Raw genomic sequence first — 25,788 nt, forward strand, 5'->3', positions numbered from 1 at the left:
TATGTTTCAGGTCTGTAGATCAGTGGTTTTAAACTCTAGTTGTGCTCACATATCCCTTTAAGAATCTAATGCGGGAATTCCCTGGCAGTCCAGTGGTTAGGACTAAGTGCTTCCACTGCCCCAGGTCCAGGTTTGATCCCTGGTCGTTCGGGAACTAAGATCCCAGAAGCCACAAGGAGTGGCAAAAAAAAAAAAAAAAAAAAAAATTAACAAAAGGTTTGGATACTTTCTTACAAAAAAAGTTTCCAGAGAATTTATTTTGCATATAATTTCCATAGACCCTCTGAAGCCAATCATTGCATCCTTAAGAAATCTTGAGTCAGTTTTACATCAAGTATCCAGAGACCACCTTTATTAGAAACACCTGGAATGTGGTTTCAGCCTTCACTTTCTTGAGCTCTAGCAGAGACCTCGGAGAAGGCAATGGCACCCCACTCCAGTACTCTTGCCTGGAAAATCCCATGGACGGAAGGGCCTGATTGGCTGCAGTCCATGGGGTCACTAGGAGTCGGACACGACTGAGCAACTTCACTTTATTTTTTCACTTTCATGCATTGGAGAAGGAAATGGCAACCCACTCCAGTGTTCTTGCCTGGAGAATCCCAGGGATGGGGGAGCCTGGTGGGCTGCCGTCTATGGGGTCGCACAGAGTCGGACACGACTGAAGCAACTTAACAGCAGCAGCAGCAGCAGCAGCAGCAGAGACCTACAGCACCAGTATTTCTCAACTGGGAAATCTTTATTTTTTACATGCAATCCTGAGATTTTTATACTAATTAGGATTTGCAAATTGCTGCTGAAGTTGCTGGTCCTAAAGTCTTAGCCATTTTGGCACTTTGGGAACAGGTGGATCATAGATGCAAGGTTTGGGAAAGTCTAGAAAATAAACAATCCCTGAAATTGGAAGCATCTGTGGAACCGACTTTATTTGCAGTGGAAAGATCTAGAGAATAATGTAAGATCCATTGTATATATAAGACTCCTGCTGGCCTCAGTAGAACTCCCAGGGAAATCCATTTTTTAAAGAGAATTCAAAGTGGATTTTGAAGTCCCATGTAATTGGTTGTAACAAATGCTTAACATTTCCCCTCATGGTTCAGACTCAGTTTTCCATTACTCAACCTGAAAACAAGATAATGAGAGCAATCAAGGACCAAGTAATTGTGGCATCACCATACAGAGACAAATGGGAAAGGCAGGCCTAGGCTGTGGCTAGCCTGTTTCACATGGAACATTCTGAGAATTTGTACACTCTGTGGCAGTCTTTTCCTGTCCCTGGGCCAGGTGCCTTATCTATAAAATGAGAAGGTGTCCAGGCTGCCTTCCAATTTATATTTTATAGCTGTAGAGGACACTTACCTTTAATATTTACATTAATATTAACCTTAATAAATTCTGAAACTGTCCAAAACAGAGGAAGTATAATTTTTACTTTATTCCTTTCATTCAGAGATATATTTATTAATTTTGAAAGCTGAACTATCTTTTAGCCACACATTCTAATTTTAAATGGCCTTGTCATCTTATTTCTTATACATTGTAACTCTTAAAATTTGGCTTGGCTTACCAAATGCAACATTTAATATTATTTAAATTTAAAGTATATTTTAGTAGTCATCACTTAGTCTATGAGATTCATTATCCTCTTTGCCCCCTAATATATTTTTTCTGCTGCCTTTCCTTGCAAAAATGAAGGCTCCATGGAAGCAAGAGATTCTGTATTTTGCTCACCATCTTAGTGCTTCGAACAATGCCTGGTACATAGCAGATGTTTAATGAATATTTGGTAAATGAATGACTCAGTAATAAGCTTGAACCTATTTACAAAGCTGAATGTATCACATTCTCTCAGGAAACGACTGACTTTACTGTTCAAGGGTAAGTGTCCTTTTTATGTTTCCTTTGGACAGACATCCAAAATGCTATTGAGAGATAACTATGGGAGATGTAATGAAAAATATCTGTTTAGTCCCTTTGGATCAGAATAGTACTTCCTACTACAAACAAACCTAAAGTCCTCTTACCTTTTTGCTTCATTAAATGCACAGTGGTTGCCATACGTTTTCCCATCAGAACCACAGACTGGTTCATAGTTAGGCTGACATTTTGTTTTTCTGGTTGGGTTCTTGTTGCTAGTATGGCCAGTCTTCAGTAATGTGAAAGACCATTAGGTAAAAATACACTCTAATTATGTTATTGTAATAAAACATGTATTTATTACTCATGAACTACTGATTAAGCATTGTACTCAATCAATTATTTTGTTGACCCTTTACATTTTAATGTAATCTGTGCAACAGTATGAAAGAAGAGTTTATTTTTTTCCGGGAGGACAGTGCATTTAAGTGACAAGCACAAAATCGTATCTGGACCAACTACCCAATCTGGGATTGAAAACTCTGAGTTATCCAATTCCAAAACCTCTGCTCTTACTGTGTATCTCAGACTGCCTCACTTGAATGCTTTGCACACAAACTGGCAAATACGAAACACATATGGTCATTACTTATTGAATCTTTCTTTTTTCTTGTTTCAAAAAAGAAAATGAGTCAGGAGGTAGGATTATGAGGGTTCAGTTAACTATAGTAGTACCTGAAGCATAGCTCAGAATCCAGTTACAGGATGGTGGAAGGCTATGAACATAAAGATGACGACTAGTAGATGAGAGCAGAGGCACCAAATGGAATGGTGAGTGCCTCCAATAGGGAGCTTAGACTTCCTAGAGCTGAGGAAGATGACAGATAACTCTAAACCACTGGAAATGACAGAGGTTTGCTACTCATGTTATGTAACATCTGTTATTTTCATTCACACCTACTCTGTGAATTAGACAGGGTTATCTCCCCCATTTTAGAAAAGAATATAAAATTGAGAAAGACTAAGTGATGATTCAGAAACCTGCAGGTGATGGCATTAAGGTCTGGACAGCAGGGATGTCCCTGGGAGATTAGTACTACATGCTAGAAGAGGCATAAGGACAAGACGCATTAGGCTGCTTTTACTTGAGAGGGTATTGATGAATGACACGTTATGAGGTAAAAAATGGTTTCCATTAAGATAACAAGGTGGAGGAAGTGTTCTAGAAGACAGTTTTGAATCTACTAAGTGGAGTGTCCAAAGTAATTGCTGAATGGAATTAGAAAGCTGGCTGTTGGGAAAGAGACTGACAAGGAAAGGCAGAGCATAGTAGGACTTAGAAGGAAATATGGGAGACATGGCTATGTACCTGTTTGCGATGATGCCTCTCTAATACAAGCCACTTATTTCCTCATCTGACAAATAGTTCAAGATAAATTATTATATGTCTATCCTGTTTTAGGATCTGGGAATACAAGTTTGAAGAGAAATGGCACTTTGTCTGGAAATTCTTGGCAGTCCAGTGGTTAGGACTCCGGGCTCCCACTGACGGGGGCATGGGTTTGATCCCTGGTTGGGTAACTAAAATCCTGCAAGCCACATGACCAAATAAATAAATGAAATTAAAATGGCACTTTGTTTAAGAAGTTAATGCTCTAATTGAATAACAACCAATTGTAAAGAACAATGTCCATTCTGTGATAGAAGATATCATTAGTATCAAGAATACATTTTTGGAAAATTACAGGATTCTGTACAATGTGGCTGGTGTGTGAGCAAGAGTGACGTGAAATATTCAGTCATGTTTCATCTTGGGCTTGGGGTCTAATCATGAGAAAATCTTACATGCCGTGCTCAGGCGTTTGGGTTTTATTGTCTAGGTAGTGTGGTGTGTCACTGAAGAATTTTTAGTAGGAAAGTGATAGATTAGACTTGTGACTCAGAAATACTGTTTAAGTGGTTTGTATATTATGGGTGAGATGAAAATAGACATGAAAGTTAATTCTGGTGGGGATAGGGACTCAGTTATTGAGGGTCTGAGCTAGTTCAATATAGGTGGAAAGGCTTGAGTGGAAACAGTAGAAGACAATGAGACAGAATGGAAGAGCATGCCACTCACTACTGATTGTAGGTGTATAGGACAGCAACCACCTCCAGTTCCTCTCATTTTGTTAAATCAGTGTTGTCACCAACTGTTTGTCATTAGTACAGTGTATTCTTTTAACTGGAAAATAGAATGACTGAAGTGAATTGACTGAGGAAAAAAAAGACAAATTAACACTAACCTGAATCTCTATTGTATTGTCATTCCAAGGGTTGACTCCAGTTTTTCCTTCTTCTTGATTATAAAAAGACTTTGATTTTCTCTGTTGTCTAGACAATCTTGGGTTTCCTTTTTGGCTAGATGATCCTGGACTCCCTTGCTGGCTAGATGACCCTGGCTTCCCTGGCTGGCTAGATGACCCTGGCTTCCCTTGCTGGCCAGATGACCCTGGCTTCCCTTGCTGGCCAGATGACCCTGGCTTCCCTGGCTGGATAGATGACCCTGGCTTCCCTGGCTTCCCTGGCTGGATAGATGACCCTGGCTTCCCTGGCTGGATAGATGACCCTGGCTTCCCTGGCTGGATAGATGACCCTGGCTCTCCTTGCTGGCTAGATGACCCTGGCTTCCCTGGCTGGCTATTTGACCCTGGCTCTCCTTGCTGGCTAGATGACCCTGGCTTCCCTGGCTGGCTATTTGACCCTGGCTCTCCTTGCTGGATAGATGACCCTGGCTTCCCTGGCTGGATAGATGACCCTGGCTTCCCTGGCTGGATAGATGACCCTGGCTTCCCTGGCTGGATAGATGACCCTGGCTTCCCTGGCTGGATAGATGACCCTGGCTTCCCTGGCTGGATAGATGACCCTGGCTTCCCTGGCTTCCCTGGCTGGATAGATGACCCTGGCTTCCCTGGCTGGATAGATGACCCTGGCTTCCCTGGCTGGATAGATGACCCTGGCTCTCCTTGCTGGCTAGATGACCCTGGCTTCCCTGGCTGGCTATTTGACCCTGGCTCTCCTTGCTGGCTAGATGACCCTGGCTTCCCTGGCTGGATAGATGACCCTGGCTTCCCTGGCTGGATAGATGACCCTGGCTTCCCTGGCTGGATAGATGACCCTGGCTTCCCTGGCTGGATAGATGACCCTGGCTTCCCTGGCTGGATAGATGACCCTGGCTCTCCTTGCTGGCTAGATGACCCTGGCTTCCCTGGCTGGCTATTTGACCCTGGCTCTCCTTGCTGGCTATTTGACCCTGGCTTCCCTGGCTGGCTAGATGACCCTGGCTTCCCTGGCTGGCTAGTTGACCCTGGCTTCCCTTGCTGGCTAGATGACCCTGGCTCTCCTTGCTGGCTAGTTGACCCTGGCTTCCCTTGGTGGTTAGATGACCCTGGCTTCCCTTGCTGGCTAAAAGATCCTGGTTTTCCTTGCTCATTAGAAGCTTCTGGATTCCCTTTTTGGTTAGATTGTCCTGAATTCGCTTGCAGACTCCCAGGCTGATTGAAGACTCCTGGCCTCTCTTTCTGTTTAAAATTTTCTGGTTTTCCTGGCTGATTAGAATACTTTGGTTGTCCTTGCAGAATGAGTGGCCCTGGTTTTCCTTGGGTGTTGCTTCCTGTTTCCCTTTTAAATTCTTTTTGTCCTCCTTGCTGATTAGCTTCATTTTCTCTCTCTAGAATAAGTGCAGGTTCTGGACTGTCTCCTAGTTTAAAAACACTTCCAGTCTTCAAAGGCTGGGTTGAAGATACTGGAATGATAACCATAAGCACAAAAACAAAGTTGTTTATATTTAAGAATATAAAATCAATAGTATTCATCCCAAGATATAGCATGCATTTAATGCCTCTTTGCTCTTTTAAAACCAAACCCCAAGCTGGAGTCTTTCCACTATGTCTAATAACCTGATTATTCGATTATTTTTTTCTTGACTGTATTACATGGTTTCCAAAAATAATGGTGTCAAGCCATCTTGCCCCTTTTCGAAATCAGAGTCTGAATTATTTGAACTGGGCCTTCAGATTATCCTGACCTTCCCTGGTTGCTCAGATGGTGAACCTGCCTGCAATGCAGGAGACCCAGGTTCAATCCCTGGGTTGAAAATATCCCCGGAGAAAGGAATGGCAGTCTACACCAGTATTCTTGCCACGAGAATCCCATGGACAGAGGAGCCTGGTGGGCTACAGTCCATAGGATCACAAGGAGTTGGACATGACTGAGGGACTAACGCTTTTCAGATTACCCCAAAGTCCTGATTTAATGGATTAATAATTAATCAAATGCTTCCCTGGTGGCTAAGCTGGTAAAGAATCTACCTACAATGTGGAAGACCTGGGTTCTATCCCTGGGTTGTGAGGATCCCTGGAGAATAGAAAGGCTACCCATTCCAGTATTCTAGCCTGGAGAATTCCAAGAGGGGTCACAAAGAGTTGGACCCAACCGAGCGACTTTCACTTTCAATTAATCAGACAGCCTCTACTTAATGCGTGTTGTAAGGATGTGAGAGTTGGACTATAAAGAAAACTGAGTGCCGAAGAATTGATGCTTTTGAACTATATTGCTGGAGAAGACTCTTGAGAATCCCTTTGACTGCAAGGAGATCCAACCAGTCCATCCTAAAGGAGATCAGTCCTGAGTGTTCATTGGAAGGACTGATGCTGAAGCTGAAACTACAATACTCTGGCCACCTGATGCGGAGAGCTGACTCATTTGAAAAGACCCTGATGCTGGGAAAGATTGAGGGCAGGAGGAGAAGGGGACAACAGAGGATGAGGTGGTTGGATGGCATCACCAACTCAATGGACATGGGTTTTGGTGGACTCTGGGAGCTGGTGATGGACAGGGAGGCTGGTGTGCTGTGGTTCATGGAGTCACAAAGAGTTGGATACGACTGAGCAACTGAACTGAAAGCTTTCAGCACATCACGGAACACACATACTGAACCTCACTGTACAGAAGATGCCATCATCAACTTTCCAGACAAAAGCTATCAGGCAGGAGCCCTCTTTCCACATCCTTTTTCCCATCTCCCTACATGTTTTCTGTAGTCATCTTCTTTCCCCCTTGTTACCATCTCAAAGGCAGTCATTTCCCTTCTTCAGGGAACTTCCAAACCTTTGGAAAGTACAGTAGGATTTCACTTGCATTTGCAACTGGTCCTGCTTTGTATTTCCATGAGTATACACCATAAGCATGTCTTTAAGTGTGTCTTTAGATTTAACTAAAAATCAAATGCCTAATAAATTGTTTTTTATTGAGTATGCTGTGGTATTCTACATTGATAGTGGTTAAGGTCCTAACTCAGGCATAGGAGTTTAGCAGTTAGTAACATGGTTTATTCAACTGTGGTGTAACCTGAGGTGAGGTCTGTGGGTATAATCTAGCTGTTCATTCAATGTACCAAAAAATATATTGAGAGTCCATTACTATGCCAGAACTATAGTAAATTTCTAGAGATAAGAACTCTGAACAATGCATGTATGATTCTGCCCTCAAGAGGCTGACAGGGGTCTGCATAATAGTGGGTACAACTAAGCAAATAGGAATTTATAGTAGAATGATCAATACTATAATGTAAGAAGTAATTAGCCAGAGGAAAGATATCTTTCCCAGAGGAAATATAGCAAGGAGTAGAGTATCATATCTCCTTCCTGGAGGAGGTGACATATAAGAAGTATAGGCCATAGCATGAAAAATGGATAAGAAAAGAAATATTTTTGACAGAGAGATGGGTTTACGCATGAATTCTAAGAAATGTTGTTCATTAACAGGCACTAACTTCAAGTAGAAATCGAGAATAGAGATGTGGATGAAATGGAAAAAATTAATTGGTCAATCTGGGGTTTTTTTTTGTTAATTATGTTTAGTTTTTTAGTAGGTCACACAAGCAAATTGCATCAAATTCTAAAAATTCAAAAGTGCAAACAGTTTAGAGTAACTTTTCCTTCCTTTCTTGTTCCAGTCCCCTCATATCCTTACCTAGGACACAGTTACATTTCCCAGGGTTTTCTGTATCATTCCAGAGATACCGTGTATGTTTACATCGTAGTTGAATATATTTTCCCACACAGTTGGTAGCATACCACATATGCTGTTCTACTCGTTTTCTCCCTGACAGCACAGTGAGGCAATCTCGGTATCAGTGCTTACAAAGCGACTTCTTTATTTCTCCTTAGTGACTGCACTTTCTCATTTGTCACATTTACCGTAATTTATTTAACCAGTCTCTTAGCAATGAGTAGTTGGTTTATTTTCCTCTCTTAATATTACAAACACTGATTTGATGAAAACCCTAATAAATGTATCATTTCTTACATGGATAATATAAATTTGTAGAATAGAAACTAGGAGTGGAATTTTTAAAGAAGATAACTAAGATATAAGAATGTGTTTTATCCACTTACTTTTTAAGCTGAAATTTTGTAAAATAAGTATTTTTAGTTTTGGTTTTGTAGTTTTCTCTTCTGATTTACCCAAATTCTAAATACGTGATTGGCACAGCTTTTGTATTGTACTAGGCATTCCTGAGTCCTCTCTCTTCTTCACCCTCCATATCTAATACTAATATATGTTCTTTCATTAACAAATGATTATTGAATACATACTAAATGTCATTCAGCAAGATGCTGAAGTACACAGGCAATATGGTACCTGTCATAGTGAAACATATCTGTTCTAGTGACCAGTTGCAGCTGTATGTTTTTTTTTTTTTCCTTCTGAAATGTATACTCTTTTCTCCTCCCTTCTCCCATTCCATCACTTCACTCTCTATTATTTCTTGACTCTACTACTTCGGCAGATCCCTAAATGTTACTTCTGTACAACTATTCTCACATGTAATTCATTTTAAGTATCACTGTAGACTGATACTCCATAACAGAATGGGTCTGATCACCCCTGTACTCAACAGTCTGAAATAACTGCAGTGTTTTCATTGAGAAGAGAATCATTATTTCTTGTGTTCCTGTTCTAAGCAGTTGAAGGTCATAGGCACTTTACTTCAATTATTTCATTTTACTAGATGTAGGGAAAAAATGGTCAAGTAGGAGGTCATAATTTGGAGATATTAGTACAGTGGAATTGGTTTCATTTATCATACTTTTATTATCTCAAGAAATGTATTATCTGTATCATTTATTATCTTGACAAATTTATTTCTAGCTAGGAATTTATATCTCTGAAAACAGACAACCTGACTGTGTTGAGGTAAGGAATAGAGAGAAGCATTGTTGAAGCAGTTACTTGTGAAGATCTCAAGTAATGATAGCTAATGTTATCATGATTCCTATGATAACCTGTAGAAATGTATAATTATTTCCATTTTTGCAAATGAGAAAGCTGAGGCTAGAAAAAGTTAGATTGCCCCAAAAGCGCATAAATAGAAAATTGAACTGCCAGGATTTGAACCCATTTCTATTTGACCACACTACCCTGGATCATCACACAAAACTGTATCCTTTTTGGAACATGAACTTGAACATACACAAATTCTCATGATCCTGTCACACTGAATTTTCTCTCCAGCCTCAGTTCAGTCGCTCAGTCGTGTCTGACTCTTTGCGACCCCATGAATCACAGCACACTAGGACTCCCTGTCCATCACCAACTCCTGGAGTTCACCCAGACTCACGTCCATCGAGTCAGTGATGCCATCCAGCCATCTCATCCTCTGTTGTCCCCTTCTCCTCCTGCCCCCAATCCCTGCCAGCATCAGAGTCTTTTCCAACAAGTCAACTCTTTGCATGAGGTGGCCAAAGTACTGGAGTTTCAGCTTTAGCATCATTCCTTCCAAAGAAATCCCAGGGCTGATCTCCTTCAGAATGGACTGGTTGGATGTCCTTGCAGTCCAAGGGACTCTCAAGAGTCTTCTCCAACACCACAGTTCAAAAGCATCAATTCTTCGGTGCTCAGCCTTCTTCACAGTCCAACTCTCACATCCATACATGACCACAGGAAAAAACATAGCCTCGACTAGACAGACCTTTGTTGGCAAAGTGATGTCTCTGCTTTTGAATATGCTATCTAGGTTGGACATAACTTTCCTTCCAAGGAGTAAGTGTCTTTCAATTTCATGGCTGCAGTCACCATCTGCAGTGATTTTGGAGCCCCCAAAAATAAAGTCTGACACTGTTTCCTAATGTCTTGCTTTTCTAATTTTTTTTTCTTTGCCTCTGCTGCTCTTAAGCCACACCAGACTATTCACTGTTCTCTTACCTGGTCACTATCTTTGTGCCTTTGGTCTATATTTAAGTGGCTTGTAATTACCTTCTTTTATTCCTCTGACAAACATTTCCCGTTTTAAAGTTTCTCACAAAACATTACTAGATCACTCAACATTTCTAATTCTTAACTTTTAGATTGGAAAGAAAGCCATTGAATGTAACTTTTCTTACCTGAGAACAAGGCCAAGAACATGAAGGGGAGGAAAATGAAAGCCTCCATGTTAGAACCAGTTGGTTGTTGGGTGTTCAGTAGATACTTTCTGAATAAACCATGCTGATTGCCACCATGTTATATATTTGGACAATTCTCCACCCTTATTGCTAAACACAGTCACTGTGTTTAAAAAAAAATTACAGTAATTTTTGAAATCTGAAAGGTGTTCCTTCTTAAATTAAGTAGATTATCATGTTTAAATTAGCTTCACGCCCTGACTCTCATAAATATCCAAACTTTAATATGCTCCTATCAGATATCTTCCTCACAGAAAAAATTTAAAAGGTATAACCCATCTGAGAAAGTGATGAATTCACTGTTCATTTTTTTTGTTAAGAGATGACTGATCTTCAGTCAGTACTGTTATTGATACAGCAAGTTTAGAGTGTCATAGTAGAGACACTGTAGAGATTCCCACAAAATTTTTCTACAAATAAGTTATATGAAAAATATTTACCTCAAATTATATTTTATAAGCAAGTGAAAATGCATTGATATTGGTGACTAGCAAGTGATGAGTACACCCAGTGGGGAATGGTAATAGGTAATGTATTTTTATGAGGTAACAAGAAGACAAAGGATCTCATGTTTGAGAATAACATTACACTATCGACCCTTTTGCCTTAAGCTATTACACCAAACAAGTTCATGTGAATATCACCTTGGGACTTTTAGTCAGTAATTAACTCATTATTATGAAACACTAAAGTATTGTGTTCGAGATTGGCTGCCTTATACAAGAGAAAGTTAAGCATGGCCAAAAGAGACCTTTATAATGTGAGGCCTAGAGACCATATAGCATAATAAGGTTGACTGATGGTGCTAGGAAACATAAGCTTGAGTAAAAACAGACTTAGGATTAATATTGCCATTGGAGTCACCATTTGAAGAGTGTTAGTATGGAGAAACAAGATATTATTTGATCTGCATAGTTCCAGATGGCAGAACTAGTTCCAATATAAGAAAGTGCAAGACAAACTGTTTTAAATCCTAAAGAAAATTTCTGCTTTGGGAAGGGTGGTGAAGTAAGTGATTCTTATAATCCCTTCCAATACTAAGATACTAAGATGGATTGTGTTTGATTTTCACTTTAGCTTATTTAGAAGGGAAATTTTGGAAATGATAAATGATTTATTTGAACCAAGCTAACAATTTTAAGGCATCAAAAAGGAAAATTTTAAATTCTCAGTAATAAGGTAACTTTTCAGTTCAGTTGCTCAGTCGTGTCCGACTCTTTGTGACCCTGTGAATCACAGCACGCCAGGCCTCCCTGTCCATCACCAACTTTTACCCCTAGCTAATTTTTCTTTGTTTTGACTGGGCTTCATATGAATGTCAGAAGAGGTTGTATTGAACCAGAAGACCTTGAATTGTACGTGTGTGTGTGTATAGACACACACACACACACACACATATATGTTTAGGTGGCAGTGGTTTAGTCACTAAGTCGTGTCTGGCTCTTGGGACCCCATGGACTGTATAGTCCACTAGGCTCTTTCCATGGGATTTCCCAGGCAAGAATACTGGAGTAGGTTGCCATTTCCCTCTCTAGGGGATCTTCCCAACCCAGGGATCGAACTTGAGTCTCCTGCATTGGCAAGTGGAGTCTCTACTGCTGAGCCACCAGGGAAGCCCCCATATGTTTATATATACATATATTTTATTTACCAATAAATATATATATAATACCCCATATAATATATGTATATTTTTAAACATCCTATAATTTTTGCTAAAATTTTATTACAAGATTTCAAAATACCAACAAGTTAAAAAAATTTGCAGTGAAAGCCCATATTCATGCCTCCAAGATTCTTTAGTTCATCATTTGCTCTACCATGTGTATTGATAAATATGGGTAAACTTTATGCAAATTACTTTTCCACCCGGATACTCATGTGTAGATTCAAATGCAGTAAATTCTCAAATACCAGCAAATGGACCACAAGAGCTGCATCTGCATTTTGCTTTAAACAAATGCTTCTTACACAATGCCATCATCTATCTTACCCATGTTTTTTTTCCAACTTCAGCTTTGTCATACTTGAAAATAGCCTATGTAAAGAAAACAAATATGATGAGCGCCTTATATGTGAGGATACTGCAGTTAGAAGGTAAAATCTCCTGGAAGCCTGTGCTCTGAGGTCTCAGCGACTGCCTCTGTGGATTAGTTGAAGGTATCATTGATTGTGCTGAGTAAGGTAGCCCTTTTTCTCTCTTTAACATATCTCTTCTCCAAACCATTCCAAAGAGCTTTTTGAATAATTGCTTTTAATCTTCCAATTTTCCTAAATGGGAAATCTAATTTCTCCTTTAATTGTGAGAACTTTCCAACCTTTAGAATTATCTTCCATTAGTATCTTCCTTTACACTTTGGAATAAGGTCAAAATTCTATGTTAGAGTAGGCTCAGAAAATGCTCCCCACAGTCACTTGTTACAGAAGGGAAGAGGGTATTTCATGTGTTTGGGAGTGAGATTCTAAATAGAAGGTATCCTTTCAGTAGTCATCATATCTGGCTGGAAATAACAATAATAGCAGTGAAGTCAGATGACCTGAGGTTCTGTCTCTCCTCTCATTTAGCTATGTGATCTTACACAAATTTATCTTTCTCTCTCCATCTGCCTTTTTCCATCTTCCTTATTTCTAAAATCATGACAATAATATTCCACTGAAAGAGTCAAATTTTGCTAAGTGTTTTTGTGGTTTAGAAAATTCATACTATAGTAATTTTGGTTTCTGACTGTGGGCTGTTACAGCACTCTGTCCAGTTACTTGATTTAATCTCAACTGAACATTTGTCATGCAGCTAAAGGGAAGGAGACTTTGAACTCTCTATTAGTTTTTCCTGGTGAATATGTTTCCTTTTAATCCTTTCTGGAACTGTGGGGACTCACATGTGTCAAGTACTGTTCTTTGAATCCAAGAAGATATGTAAAGATTGAGCACAATAAAGGGCAGAAGACATCAGTTACATGGCATTCATTGGGTTATTCATGCTGTGTGTTAGTTGCTCAGTCGTGTCCGACTCTGCGATCCCATGGATTGTAGCCCACTAGGTTCCTCCGTTCATGGGACTGTCCAGGCAAGAATACTGGGGTGGGTTGCCGTTCCCTTCTCCATAGGTTATTCATATATAGATGCAAATAAGTTAAACTGAATCCAGAAGGCAAACTGATGTTTTGGTTTGGTTTTTGGAGTAGAAGACATATTACATCTTAAATTCCAATCACTTTGCCAAAATTGTCAGGGGGAGACTTTCCAGTTGGTTACTAAGTTTCATTGAATACTTCACAATATTAAGAAAGAAGCCAAAAATCAAGCGCTTAGGTAATCTCTACCTATGGCTCTTCACCATTTCTCAGTTTATTTGATCATTTCACCCGGTCTTTACCCATTGGAGGCATTAATTCCAGAACACTAAAGTCCTGGAGAGTGGCTGATGATTGAAATAGAATCTTGGGCATCTTCTTCTCTGCTTTGGTTGTCCATTTCCTTATTTAACACATAATGTCTTCATGTAAACTGAAATTCAAATATATTCAATTTCATCATTATTTGAGATGATGCAGATATCTGACACACATTAATGTTGGCTATTGTTAGTATACTTAGGTGAATATTTGAGATTAGAAACATGACCACTCCCATCTTTACTTTAGTTGAATACACATGATGTGACTGGAGAACAATAAAATATAAGGCAGAACATAATTATGATAATCATTAACTAAATTTGTTATAATTAAGGTGTTTACTGACTTATTGCCTAGACTCATTAATGTGCAAGGGTGCAAATTCTAGGGATAAAATCTGAAGCATAATCTGTTTCTCACACCCAAATTAACTTCCTCTTCACCACCATAAATACAATAAATTACATAGTTTGGTCCTATGTTGATCATCAGATTTACTTAACCATTTGAGTCCAAGTTTTCTGTTACTTGTTTCTTAAACCCATATTTCTAGTCATCCTCTGTGTAATGTCCACTGATAATTAGTCTTACAAATATATATTAAAGGAAAGAGTATATTTTCAGAATGTTGTTATTAAGATCAGCATTAACAAATCCTCTTCATGCAAGTTACTCCTCTCCTACAGAAGAATCCATTCCACTCCCTTTGAATCCGAGCTGGGCCAGTGACTTCCTTTGACCAATAGAATGTAGTGAATATGACAACATGTCATTTTTAGGTCTAAGCCTTAAGAGCCTGGCAGAGTTGAGTGAGAAACTACATAGAGACAGAGACAGGGAGACAAAGAGAAACCTCTCTAGCACCGCCACTGAAACATCAGAAATGTGGCTGAATTCTCCGTGGATCCCAAGGGAGCCACACAGCCAGCACCATGTGGAGCAAAGGCAGACCATTTGCGCTGATCCTGCACAGATTGCAGAAAGTGAAGTTGCTCAGTCGTGTTCGACTCTTGGCGACCCCATGGACTGCAGCCTACCAGGCTCCTCCATCCATGGGATTTTCCAGGCAAGAGTACTGGAGTGGGTTGCTATTTCCTTCTCCAGGGGATCTTCCCGACCCAGGGATCAAACCTGGGCCTCCCGCATTGTAGGTAGACGCTTTACCGTCTGAGCCACCAGGGAAGTCCACAGATTGCAGAATTGTGGGCATATACTATAACTTACTATTTTTGTTTAAAGCCCATAAGTTGGAGATGATCTGTTATGCAGAGAGAGATAATTGTTATAATACTGTTGACAAGATAGTGATTACTTTTTCACATTGAATCAAGACCCCATGATAACCAAAATAGGTACCATGTATGAGAAGCTTTATGTACATTATCTCATTAACTTCTTCAAACAGTATTTGGTCACACCCTTAACTATACGTTGAGGAAACTCAAGCACAGTGTCATTAAATAGCTGTTTTCGCTGTCTATGGGGTCACACAGAGTCGGACACAACTGAAGCGACTTAGCAGCAGTAGCAGCAGCAGCAGCAGCAGCAGCAGCAACCCTAGGAAAGATATTTTAGCATATCTGTCGAAGTAACCCCAATGCTGTGCCTTGGCTCCTATAGAAGGAGCTGTCTATAAACTGACTTCTCTCACCCTTGATCATGGCAACCTTATTTACATTTCAGGGTTTTGTTTTTGGTATTTTGTTGTTTTTATGTTTGTTGTTCTCTTTGCTCAGAACACCCTTCCTCTAAATTTGCATGTGCCCATTCTAAAGGAGATCAGTCCTGGGTGTTCTTTGGAAGGAATGATGCTAAAGCTGAAACTCCAGTACTTTGGCCACCTCATGCGAAGAGTTGACTCATTGGAAAAAACTCTGATGCTGGGAGGGATTGGGGGCAGGAGGAGAAGGGGACGACAGAGGATGAGATGGCTGGATGGCATCACCGACTCAATGGACATGAGTTTGAATGAACTCCGGGAGATGGTGATGGACAGGGAGGCCTGGTGTGCTGCAGTTCATGGTGTCACAAAGAGTCGGACATGACTGAGCAACTAAACTGAACTGAAATGCTTTTCAGCTTTCAGGACTCAATTCAAAGTAACCTAATTCAAATAATTATTCTCTCCAAAATGTACCCCGTTTTCTCTGTCATATGTCTCAACTTTGCTTCCTTTATTAATCGATTAATAACTGAAAAATATTTTTAAAATATTTATTCTTATGGCCCCAAGGATCTTGTCTTGTTTGCCCTATCCTGGGAATGGTATCTAGCATAAAGTGAAGTCGGTCAGTCGTGTTCAACTCTTTGTGACCCCATGGACTGTAGCCTGCTAGGTGGTTCTGTCCATGGGATTCTCCAGACAAGAATACTAGAGTGGGTTGCCATTTCCTTCTCCAGGGAATCTTCCCAACCTAGGGATCAAACCTGGGTCTCCTGCATTGCAGGCTGACTCTTTACCGTCTGAGCTACCAGGGACTCCTGGTATCTATCATAAGCATTGAATAATTATTTGTGATTAATGAATGAAATAATTCATGCACAGGGATTTTATAAAATAAGAGTGTACCAAACTATACTTTGAAAGTGAAAGTGAAAATGTTAGTTGCTCAGTCATGTCCAACTCTGTAACTCCCTAGACTGTAGTCTGCCAGGCTCCTCTGTCTGTGGAATTCTCCAGGCAAGACTCCTGGAGTGGGTAGCCATTCCCTTTTCCAGGGGAACTTCCCAACCCAGGGATTGAACCTGGGTTTGCTGCATTGCATGCAAATTTTTTATGGTTTGAGCCATATGTTTGTTGGTTGCTGTAAAATTTTCCCTCCAAACAGTTTGAAGATACAATCTTGTCTACATCTTTAGATTTCTGAGGACATACTATATGCCAGTAAACCTATACTTTCAAGCTTTTTCACAATTTATCATACATAGAAAATTATTTTATGTAGTAAACTGATAAAGCCAGAGACAACTAGCCGAAAGGCTTCAGTTGTTGCAGAACCTATTCAGCTGCCCGAAATGACTGACGTGACCAACATTTTGTCTCACTTGTTACTTATTTCTTGTCTCAGGGTACAAGTTGAGAAGCTCTAAAACTAACTCAATATGTCCCTAAGGAAAAACACTTCACAAATATATCATATACTAAAGAATGCTAATTTGTATCAGATGATCTATATTTTCTTGGATTGAGCTTTCTTGTCCTTGACTTCATCTGCATAAATTCTGAAGAATTGAGACTCAGAGTACTGGTTGGAGAATTCTGGATTTGAAAAGTGTGATAATAATTTATGTCCTGTGGTTTGTTTTCAAATTGTATCATTTTGTACTAAAGCAGTCTAGCAGTTACTCTAAATCAAATAAAGGTGGCTCCCTTGTTAGCTGAAAAGAACATCAATGTAGTCAGTCTGCCAAGATAACTTTATTGAAAGTGCTTTCTTTATGCAAAATAACTGATGGGAAATACATAGCAATGGAGACTGGATAAACAGAGACTCTTCTGATGCAAAAGGTGAATTGTAGGCACTTTCAGCATTGCAGCATCAGGCGAATCAACATTTTCCTTCATGTTTGAAATTGAGCTTCCAATTTCTTTCCCTGAAAGAACAGAGATACTGCTCTCAGTGAAGTGCAGTGGATGTGGGTTAAGCCCAGTATAAATGAACTGGGAAATGATACTAAAGCTTTCTAGGTCTGAGGCTAATAATACTGCCTTATTTTAAAAAAGAACTATGTGTAAAATACTTAGCATAGTAAAAGGCTTAATAAATAACTTCCCTGACTTATACCCCATTGACCTAAACCAAAGATGCTCTTCCAAGACAGCTTTCGGGTGCTTACTTAGCTGCTTTGCAGAATTCACAGAGGTTGTGGTAAGTTTGTCCGTCAGTGCCACATACTGGTTTGTCAGTCTTGGGACAGGGTTTTCCATTTGTAGCTGTTTTCTCATAATTGCTGCAAAAAGCCTGTGATTAAAGAGTTCTTTTTTAATTCCATGAATAATGGCATTGACATCATTACCTCTCTCAAGTGATAATAAAAATATTCAATTTATGCTTATAAATCCATTTAAAAAGTTATTATTACTAAACTCTTATTATCATTATCTTATTATTACATCCTTGTAAACCCAGGATTCAAACAAGGACAGTTTAACTCTAGAGCATATATTCTTAGCCATTATATCATTCTGACCATATGGAAACCCACGAATCTAGCCAAATTGGCCTTTAATAACCTTTGAAAACATTTTGCTTGTTTTTTTTTTTTTCCAGCACTATACTACTCTTTCTTCCTATAATAAATCTTCTCTTTTATGTCATTCTTTAATGATATGAAATAACACCTCTCAAATACCATCTCATACTCTGAAATTTTCCTGAAAATCCTCAGGTGAAAAAAGATTGCTTCCGTTTCCAAATGCCTACAAGTTTATTATCTGACATCAACCTTCAGTAGTACACAAATGTTATTAATATTTTTATTTATATTTGCTTTTGTTTACTTATTTTTGTTTTACTTTGGACTTCTATGGTGGCTCAGACAGTTAAGAATCTGCCTGCAATGTAGGAGACCTGGGTTCAATGCAAACTCCTAGGAGTAAGGCATAACAAGATATATGTGCATATAATCATAGTTCTATAATTGATTGCTTCATTAGCTATCTCTGTAACTACCTGTCATACAAACAATGCATGTTATAATAGAACCGTTAAAAATACAGAGCAGCACAAAAGGGATAGATTTAAATCATGTGTAAAACAATATCCAGAAATTTGCACTATTGATAGTACCTTTCCTGACATCTTCTCTGTTTATATATTTTTCCCAAGTCTCTTTACCATTGATAGCATTTTATAAAATGATTTAAACTTGAAATATTCTTTCAGTATCTTTCTGCATCAATATACATTCTATATTACCCATTTGAATAGTTACTATATATTGTATTAATTATCATTCAGTTCCCTATTTGGAAACATTTGGTTTGTTTCCCTGTTTTTTCCTTTTTTTGTTTGTTTGTTTCCATATTGTTTGCTAATACAATCTATATTGCTAGGAATATCTGTATAAATGCATTTTCAATTCTTTCTTTAGGCTCCATTTCTGGAAGTAAAAAGATCCTCTGTTTTTAATTTGCCTTTTTAAAGACTTTTGATGCATTTATCAAGTAAAACTTCAGGAATTATTTTTTTCATATTTCTATTTCCTGTAGGCTTTGACCATAATAGGAAATTTATGGAACTTTGTTGAATAGTGTGAAAGTGTTTTTATATAATTACACAACTTCATAGGTAGAATGAAAGAAAATCTGCTCACAGATTTTCCTCACGGGAATAGACAGACTTTAGTAGCCATCTTTTTTATTCTGCTTTCATTACCCTTACTTCAAGCAAAGAAAGTCAGTGTTTATCTGGTCTTTTACCTGTTGAGATTTTGCTTTCGGTTTAGCCGAAGGGCATTTCTTTGAAAAGCAGTATTTCCTATGCTCTAATTTTACATGTGGGGACATTAAGGCTCACTTCCTTTTGGAAGACATTCTTCCAACATTTCACATGACATGGGGACAGAATTAGAACCTAGATTTGTGGCTCAGCTGGTAAAGAATCCACCTGCAAAGCAGGAACCCTGGGTTTGATCCCTGGGTTGGGAAGATCCCCTGGAGAAGGGAAAGGCTACGCACTCCGGTATTCTGGCCTGGAAAATTCCATGGACTGTATAGTCCATGGCGGAGAAGGCAATGGCACCCCACTCCAATACTCTTGCCTGGAAAATCCCATGGACAGAGGAGCCTGGTGGGCTGCAGTCCATGGGGTCGCGAAGAGTCGGACACGATTGAGCGACTTCACTTTCACTTTTCTTTCATGCATTGGAGAAGGAAATGGCAACCCACTCCAGTGTTCTTGCCTGGAGAATCCCGGGGACGGGCGAGCCTGGTGCACTGCCGTCTATGGGGTCGCACAGAGTCGGACACGACTAAAGTGACTTAGCAGCAGTAGCAGCAGCATAGTCCATGGGGTCACAAAGAGTCAGACACGACTGAGCAAATTTCACTTTGACTTCACTTTCATACCATTACATTGTGATTTTCCAGTTTGTTTCTTTATCTATCATGAACCCATTTTTCCAAGAATCTAATTTTGCATACTAAGTCCCTCCTCTCAAGAAGTTCCTGTTCATAGTTATATATCTGATTGCAAATTAGTTCGCATTAAGAACATGACAGTAATGCAGTTTATAAAGTTATTATTTAATCTCAGTAATCTTTAAAATATATTTCTAGACTTAAAGATTCAACATGAAAATATGTAACTCCACCTGCCTCCCAGAACATAATTTTCCTCATATGGTAAAGAGAACAAAATGTAACTGTTAGTTTTATCACCCTAAACATCAGAAGAATCAAAGTTAAGAAGAGTCTCATCAACTCTAATAGCATGACTTTCTAATTGTCTTGGATTAAGGATCTGACTTGTTACTTTTATGCTTTCTACAGTCACCACATGGAATAGAAGGCATTAACAATCAACTTCTTGGTTGTATTAAAACACAGTAGATTAAAGATTAAGTGAAATATTTAGTCTGTGAATTGGTAAGATATTTTTTAAAAACTATATATTTCATATAGTACAGTTTAAGCAAGACAAAATTTGTCTTTTTCAAACATTTTCTTTTCAAAAACAATTTCTGATTTGAAAAGTTTACATGTGTGTGTGCTCAGTCACTCGCTCATGTCCAACTCTTTGTGACCCTATGGACTGTAGCCCTCTAGGCTCCTCTTTCCATGGGATTTTCTAGGCAAGAATACTGGAATGTGTTGTGATTTCCTCTTCCAGGGGATCTTCCTGACCTAAGGAGCAAACTCATGTCTCCTGTATTGGCAGGCAGATTCTTTACCACTGAGCCACCTGGGAAGCCCCAGGAAGTTTATTTTGGCGTGAAAGAGGGGATATGCTCTACCAGAAGTTAATTTCTAAAGATAGTACATTCTCTTCTGTATTTTCTCTTGTTCAGCATGATTTAATTTTCATACTTTAATTTTTTCCCTTTTTTGTTGCTTAGCTTCCTTTATAATTCCCTTTTGTATGGTTCCATGAAGAAATCAATTTTATTTCTTTACTTTTTACTCAACAAATATTGAATACCTACTTTGTGCCAGTAACTTGAAATTCCAAAGCAGTCTTATCAAATTTCTAATTAAAATCTTACAACTGAATTTTGCTTCAAGAAAGTAGCTGTTGCTTAGAAAGAGTTGAAGAGAGACTGAGCAGACGAAAAACTATATGTGGTCTCAGATTAGATCCTACAACAAGAGAATGAGATAATATTTCTGGGACAGCTAATGAACTTTGAACAGGATTTCAGGTTAACAAGTTAGGTAACAGTTCTGTATCAATGTTCATTTCCTGACTTTGATGACTGTACCGAAGTTATGTAACGTGAGCTGGATAAAAGATACATAGTATATAATATTTCTTTGGGCTACTTTTCAAAATGAAAATATTTTTTAAAAACATAAAAAAATGCAAAATGAAGATGGAAGTTGACCTCCATCTTCAACTAAATTTTTAGGTAAGATGTATAGATTATAAAACCTTATCTCAAAATTCTTGTAGGTGGCTAGTTTTCAGAAAGTAGAAATACTATATATCACATCTGATATTATCTTGTACATTCTAACATTTGTTGAATCTTTCACTCATTCATAAATCCATCTCTTCAGCTATCAATCCATTGATTTATCCATTCAACCATCTATCCATTTATTAGGTAAGATTTTTATTGAAGCTGTGCCACATTTAAAGACCTAAGATCCGAACAAGAGAGAAAACACTTCCTCTGGCCTTAAGGAGCTTACTTTATAAGAGAGAAGGCTATCTGTGATGGGTAGCATAATATGATAAATGTTGAATTTAGTATATCAGTAAAATCCAGGATAAATAGAGATGGGATCTTAGTAAATCATTCATAGGGATGATAGAGCAAAATTGATTTTGTTCTTAGGAGATTTCTGCATGATGGAGGATATGAAGGTCCTTCTAAATGAGAGCCTGAGCACACTTTTCACAATGGTGTGACTGGTAATTGTCTTTCAGAATGTAAGAACAGCCTTAACCAAGGCATGTGAGAGGTCTTGGTATGCTGTGGTCGAAGAATTGGGTCACAGGCTGGTAGAGAATGAATGAGGCTGAACAAGGAGACAGCCAATAGATTGATAAGGGACTTGAAAGCCAGGCTAAAGAATTTGGATATTATCATCTTGGCATTTGAAAATTATCTATGACTTTGAATTAAGAGAGCCATGTGAATAAAGTTAAAATGTTAGAATTTTTTGGAATTAGCATGGAGGATATTTGTTGAATGAATTAATTTTTTTTTAAAGTTCTAGAGTTGTTTCTCTCTATATCTCTTTATAAATATTTTGTTTAAAACATTTACTCTTTAATTAGAAAACTAAAATTGGATAAATGTGACTTAGTTATTAGGATTAAATCATTAAAATAAAAAATTAATAATAGTTAATTTTTATTTAGTATTTACTCTGCACTGAACAGTTTTATGGGCTGTATATAAATTAGCCCATGTAGTATTGAACTGAGTACTTCATTAGCTGAATTTTATAGATAAAGACACTGAGGCACAGAAAGGTGAAATAAGTTACCAATAATCAGACATTTACTGAGTAATAGGGCTTGATTATAAACCTGAATATTCTTTCTCAAAACCCATATTTCAGAAAGGAAACTCTGACTACATTTTAAAAAATTTTAAGGTATATAACTATTTCTTTTTTTTATTATGATTATAGACCCTATTATTACAAATTACTCTCTCAGTAGTATAGATTCTGTGATTACTAGTTGCCAACCAAGCTACCTGTCCATATGTCCACAAAGAAGAGAAGGTAATGGAGAAGGAAATGGCAATGCAGTCCAGTACTCTTGCCTGGAGAATCCATGGACGGAGGAGCCTGGCAGGCTACAGTCCATGGGGTCGCAAAGAGTGGGATATGACAGATACCAAAGGATGTATTTTAAGTGTGTATTTTAATAAACACACTTAGGTATATAGAGTACATGCCAGACTCATGTACTCTCTCTCTATACCTAAGTGTGTTTATTAAAATACAGAGCTGCAATTCTCCAATTTTAATGTCAGGGGCTTCTTAAAATGTAGATTCCTAGGCCTCAGCATCCCTCCCTAGACATCCTGGTTCAATTAGAAGATCTAACATGTATGTGTAGGAAACCGGAATACATTTTATGAAGCATTCGTAGAGACTTGTGAACAAGGTACTCAGATCTAGAGTGACTGTATGTTTTGAGTTGGCTGAATAGTCTCAGTTTATGTCTTCTCTATAAAACTGTAAATACTACTTCCACTCTCAAAATTATCCTTATTTAGAAAATAAATTATATTCATCCCATATTTTTTTAATTTTATTTTTAATTTTACAATATTGTATTAGTTTTGCGAAATATCGAAATGAATCCGCCACAGGTATACCCACGTTCCCCATCGTGAACCCTCCTCCCACCTCCCTCCCCTACCCTCCCTCTGGGTCGTCCCAGTGCACCAGCCCCAAGCATCCAGTACCGTGCATCGAACCTGGACTGGCGACTCGTTTCATACATGATATTATACATGTTTCAATGCTATTCTCCCAAATCTCCCCACCCTCTCCCTCTCCCACAGAGTCCATAAGACTGATCTATACATCCTATATTTTTATAAGCAATGTACTGTTTTAGAGCTTTTAACTGTGTACATACTGTTTTCTCTGGAAATGTGACATCTGGCTCATCTAAAGAAAATGGGAAGTAATTTTTAAGTGCTTTTGTACTGTTAAGGAAAAGGCATCTGCACTAAAAATGACATTTTTTCCTAAATAAGGATATCATGCATGCCATCCCACCTTCTCACCAGAGCAACCAAATGAACTCAGAAGACCTTAATGAAATAGTCACAGTACTTCCCAACTCCAAATCACCGTTGTTGTAAGACAACCTCTTGTGATAGTAGAGGGCCAGTGAGAGTGAGAAATACATACCTGGGAGCCTCTTTGGCTCACAGCCTCTGCAAGGACAGAACAAACAATGATAAGTCACAATAGGACAGGCAGATTCCAGAATCAGAATCTTAGAGTTAAATGATCCTCAGAGACCTTCTAATATTATAACTGCCTTATTTAGGATGAAGAACTAAGGCCCAGAGAAGGGCAGAAAGCTTCTCTAGGACACACAGCTTCTTAACTACTCAGCTGAACTAGAGGCCAGAGGCCAGGTTACAAACGACCAATACAAAGCTCTTTTCGCTACATTTGCTATTTATGATCTGTGTGGCTTTTATTGATTATATTCACTTCTTTAATGTCTACCTTAAAACCAGGCTTTAACTTAAGAAAGGAAGGCAAAAATATATGTCAAAGTGGCATATATTTAACCAGAAAGAAGTTGAAAATTCCAAAATCTAGAAGCCATTAAAGGATAATCAAGATAATTGGCCAACAAAGAGCTAATATAACAATAAAATACAAAATAATTTGGAGAGCATTGAAAAAAATCATATAATTTACCCCTATTTCCCCTACAGTATCTACCATGAACTAAGGGATTTCTATATTTCAAGCACTGTATTAAATCTTACATATATTAAGTCATACTAATAGTTCTGTTTTAAATCTAAGGAAATTGAAACCTGGGGCAAATAACTCGTCTGAGGGCATGTACCTTGTAAATGGCAGAGCCAGAAAGCAAGCCCAGGTCTTAGATTCTAAAGACAATGTACATAACCACAACCTTTTATTGAAACAAGTCTTAGAGCACATAAGGGTCACAACTCTATTTTCACATGATGAGCAGTAGCCAGAGAAAAGGAGTAGGTTGCTCAATATTAAAGAAGAAGATAGTAGAACAATGAAGATTAGAGGCCAAATATAAAAATCCTACACTTGGGCTCTTCCACTCATTCCCTCTCTCTTTTCTTTGCTTACCTGGAGGCTAATTAAGAATGCCTCAGTTTTCAGTAAGATGGAAGCATCTCAGGAACATTTCAGTAGTTGAAGCTCTTTAGGTAAGAATTTCTTGAAGGTGACTTTATGTGAGAATTTCTATTATAATTTCAAAATAAGCTGTTTCATTGAAGAATGAAACTTATTTATAATCTTATGCTCTTAATTATGATTTGCTAGTTTGTAACTCGGAGAAGGCAATGGCATCCCACTCTAGTACTGTTGCCCGGAAAATCCCATGGATGGAGGAGCCTGGTAGGCTGCAGTCCATGGGGTTGCTAAGAGTCAGACATGACTGAGCGACTTCACTTTCACTTTCCACTTTCATGCATTGAAGAAGGAAATGGCAACCCACTCCAGTGTTCTTGCCTGGAGAATCCCATGGATGGAGAAGCCTGGTGGGCTGCAGTCCATGGGGTCGCACAGAGTCGGACACGACTGAAGCGACTTAGCAGCAGCAGTTTGTAACTGGCCTGTAACTTCTATTTTTTCTTTTTTTCCCCCTTGACCTCACCGCTTGGCTTGTGGGATATTAGTTCCCTGACCAGGGATTACACCCAGGCCCTTGGCAGTGAGAGCACAGAACCCTAACCACTGGCCTTCCAGGAATTCCTGGACGGGAACTTATAGATTAGGCATTTAAGGGGCATTTGGTCTAGGACAGGCCATCTCATCCTATGAATTATAACACTGTTTTTGCGAGTAGATGCCACTATCTCTTACATAGTATTATAGTGATAATTCAAGTTGCTAATTTTGTAAGTTTCCTCTAAATAGTATTATGGGCGGTCACCATCATTAACCATCCTTATCACCATCATCATCATCACCATAAACAATGACGTCACATCGTGACTGCTAACATTGACCAGAATTCCATTTTGTGTGTGAATATATATATATATATATTACTCACCTGCCAAGATGAACAAATAGGCCACGCTGATCAGAAGCATAAGGGTGCCTGATGACTTCATGATCAATGAATCTGCCAAGTCTGCAGGGACTGTGTTAACAAGAGTTCACCGCTGTGGATGTT

General features: G+C 38.7%; 2 protein-coding genes across 2 annotated transcripts; both read right to left on the reverse strand.

Annotated features, from left to right (window-relative positions):
• Window positions 1-1,076: 1,076 nt before the first annotated feature.
• MARCOL (MARCO like) lies at window positions 1,077-10,332 on the reverse strand. The gene is made up of 4 exons (XM_027548496.1): window positions 10,284-10,332; window positions 4,143-5,641; window positions 2,025-2,146; window positions 1,077-1,122 (listed from the first exon to the last, which is right to left on the reverse strand). Exons 1-4 carry the CDS (start codon window positions 10,330-10,332, stop codon window positions 1,077-1,079), a joined length of 1,716 nt encoding a protein of 571 aa, XP_027404297.1.
• A 6,808-nt stretch (window positions 10,333-17,140) lies between these two features.
• On the reverse strand, window positions 17,141-25,726 carry LOC113896566 (serine protease inhibitor Kazal-type 12-like). Its single transcript, XM_027548799.1, has 4 exons — window positions 25,666-25,726; window positions 23,790-23,815; window positions 17,579-17,703; window positions 17,141-17,335 (listed from the first exon to the last, which is right to left on the reverse strand). The coding sequence occupies exons 1-4, from the start codon at window positions 25,724-25,726 to the stop codon at window positions 17,290-17,292; spliced, it is 258 nt and encodes an 85-aa protein (XP_027404600.1). The 3' UTR covers window positions 17,141-17,289.
• Window positions 25,727-25,788: the final 62 nt, after the last annotated feature.

This window comes from Bos indicus x Bos taurus, chromosome 7, assembly GCF_003369695.1.
Source record: "Bos indicus x Bos taurus breed Angus x Brahman F1 hybrid chromosome 7, Bos_hybrid_MaternalHap_v2.0, whole genome shotgun sequence".
Lineage (NCBI taxonomy): Eukaryota > Metazoa > Chordata > Mammalia > Artiodactyla > Bovidae > Bos > Bos indicus x Bos taurus.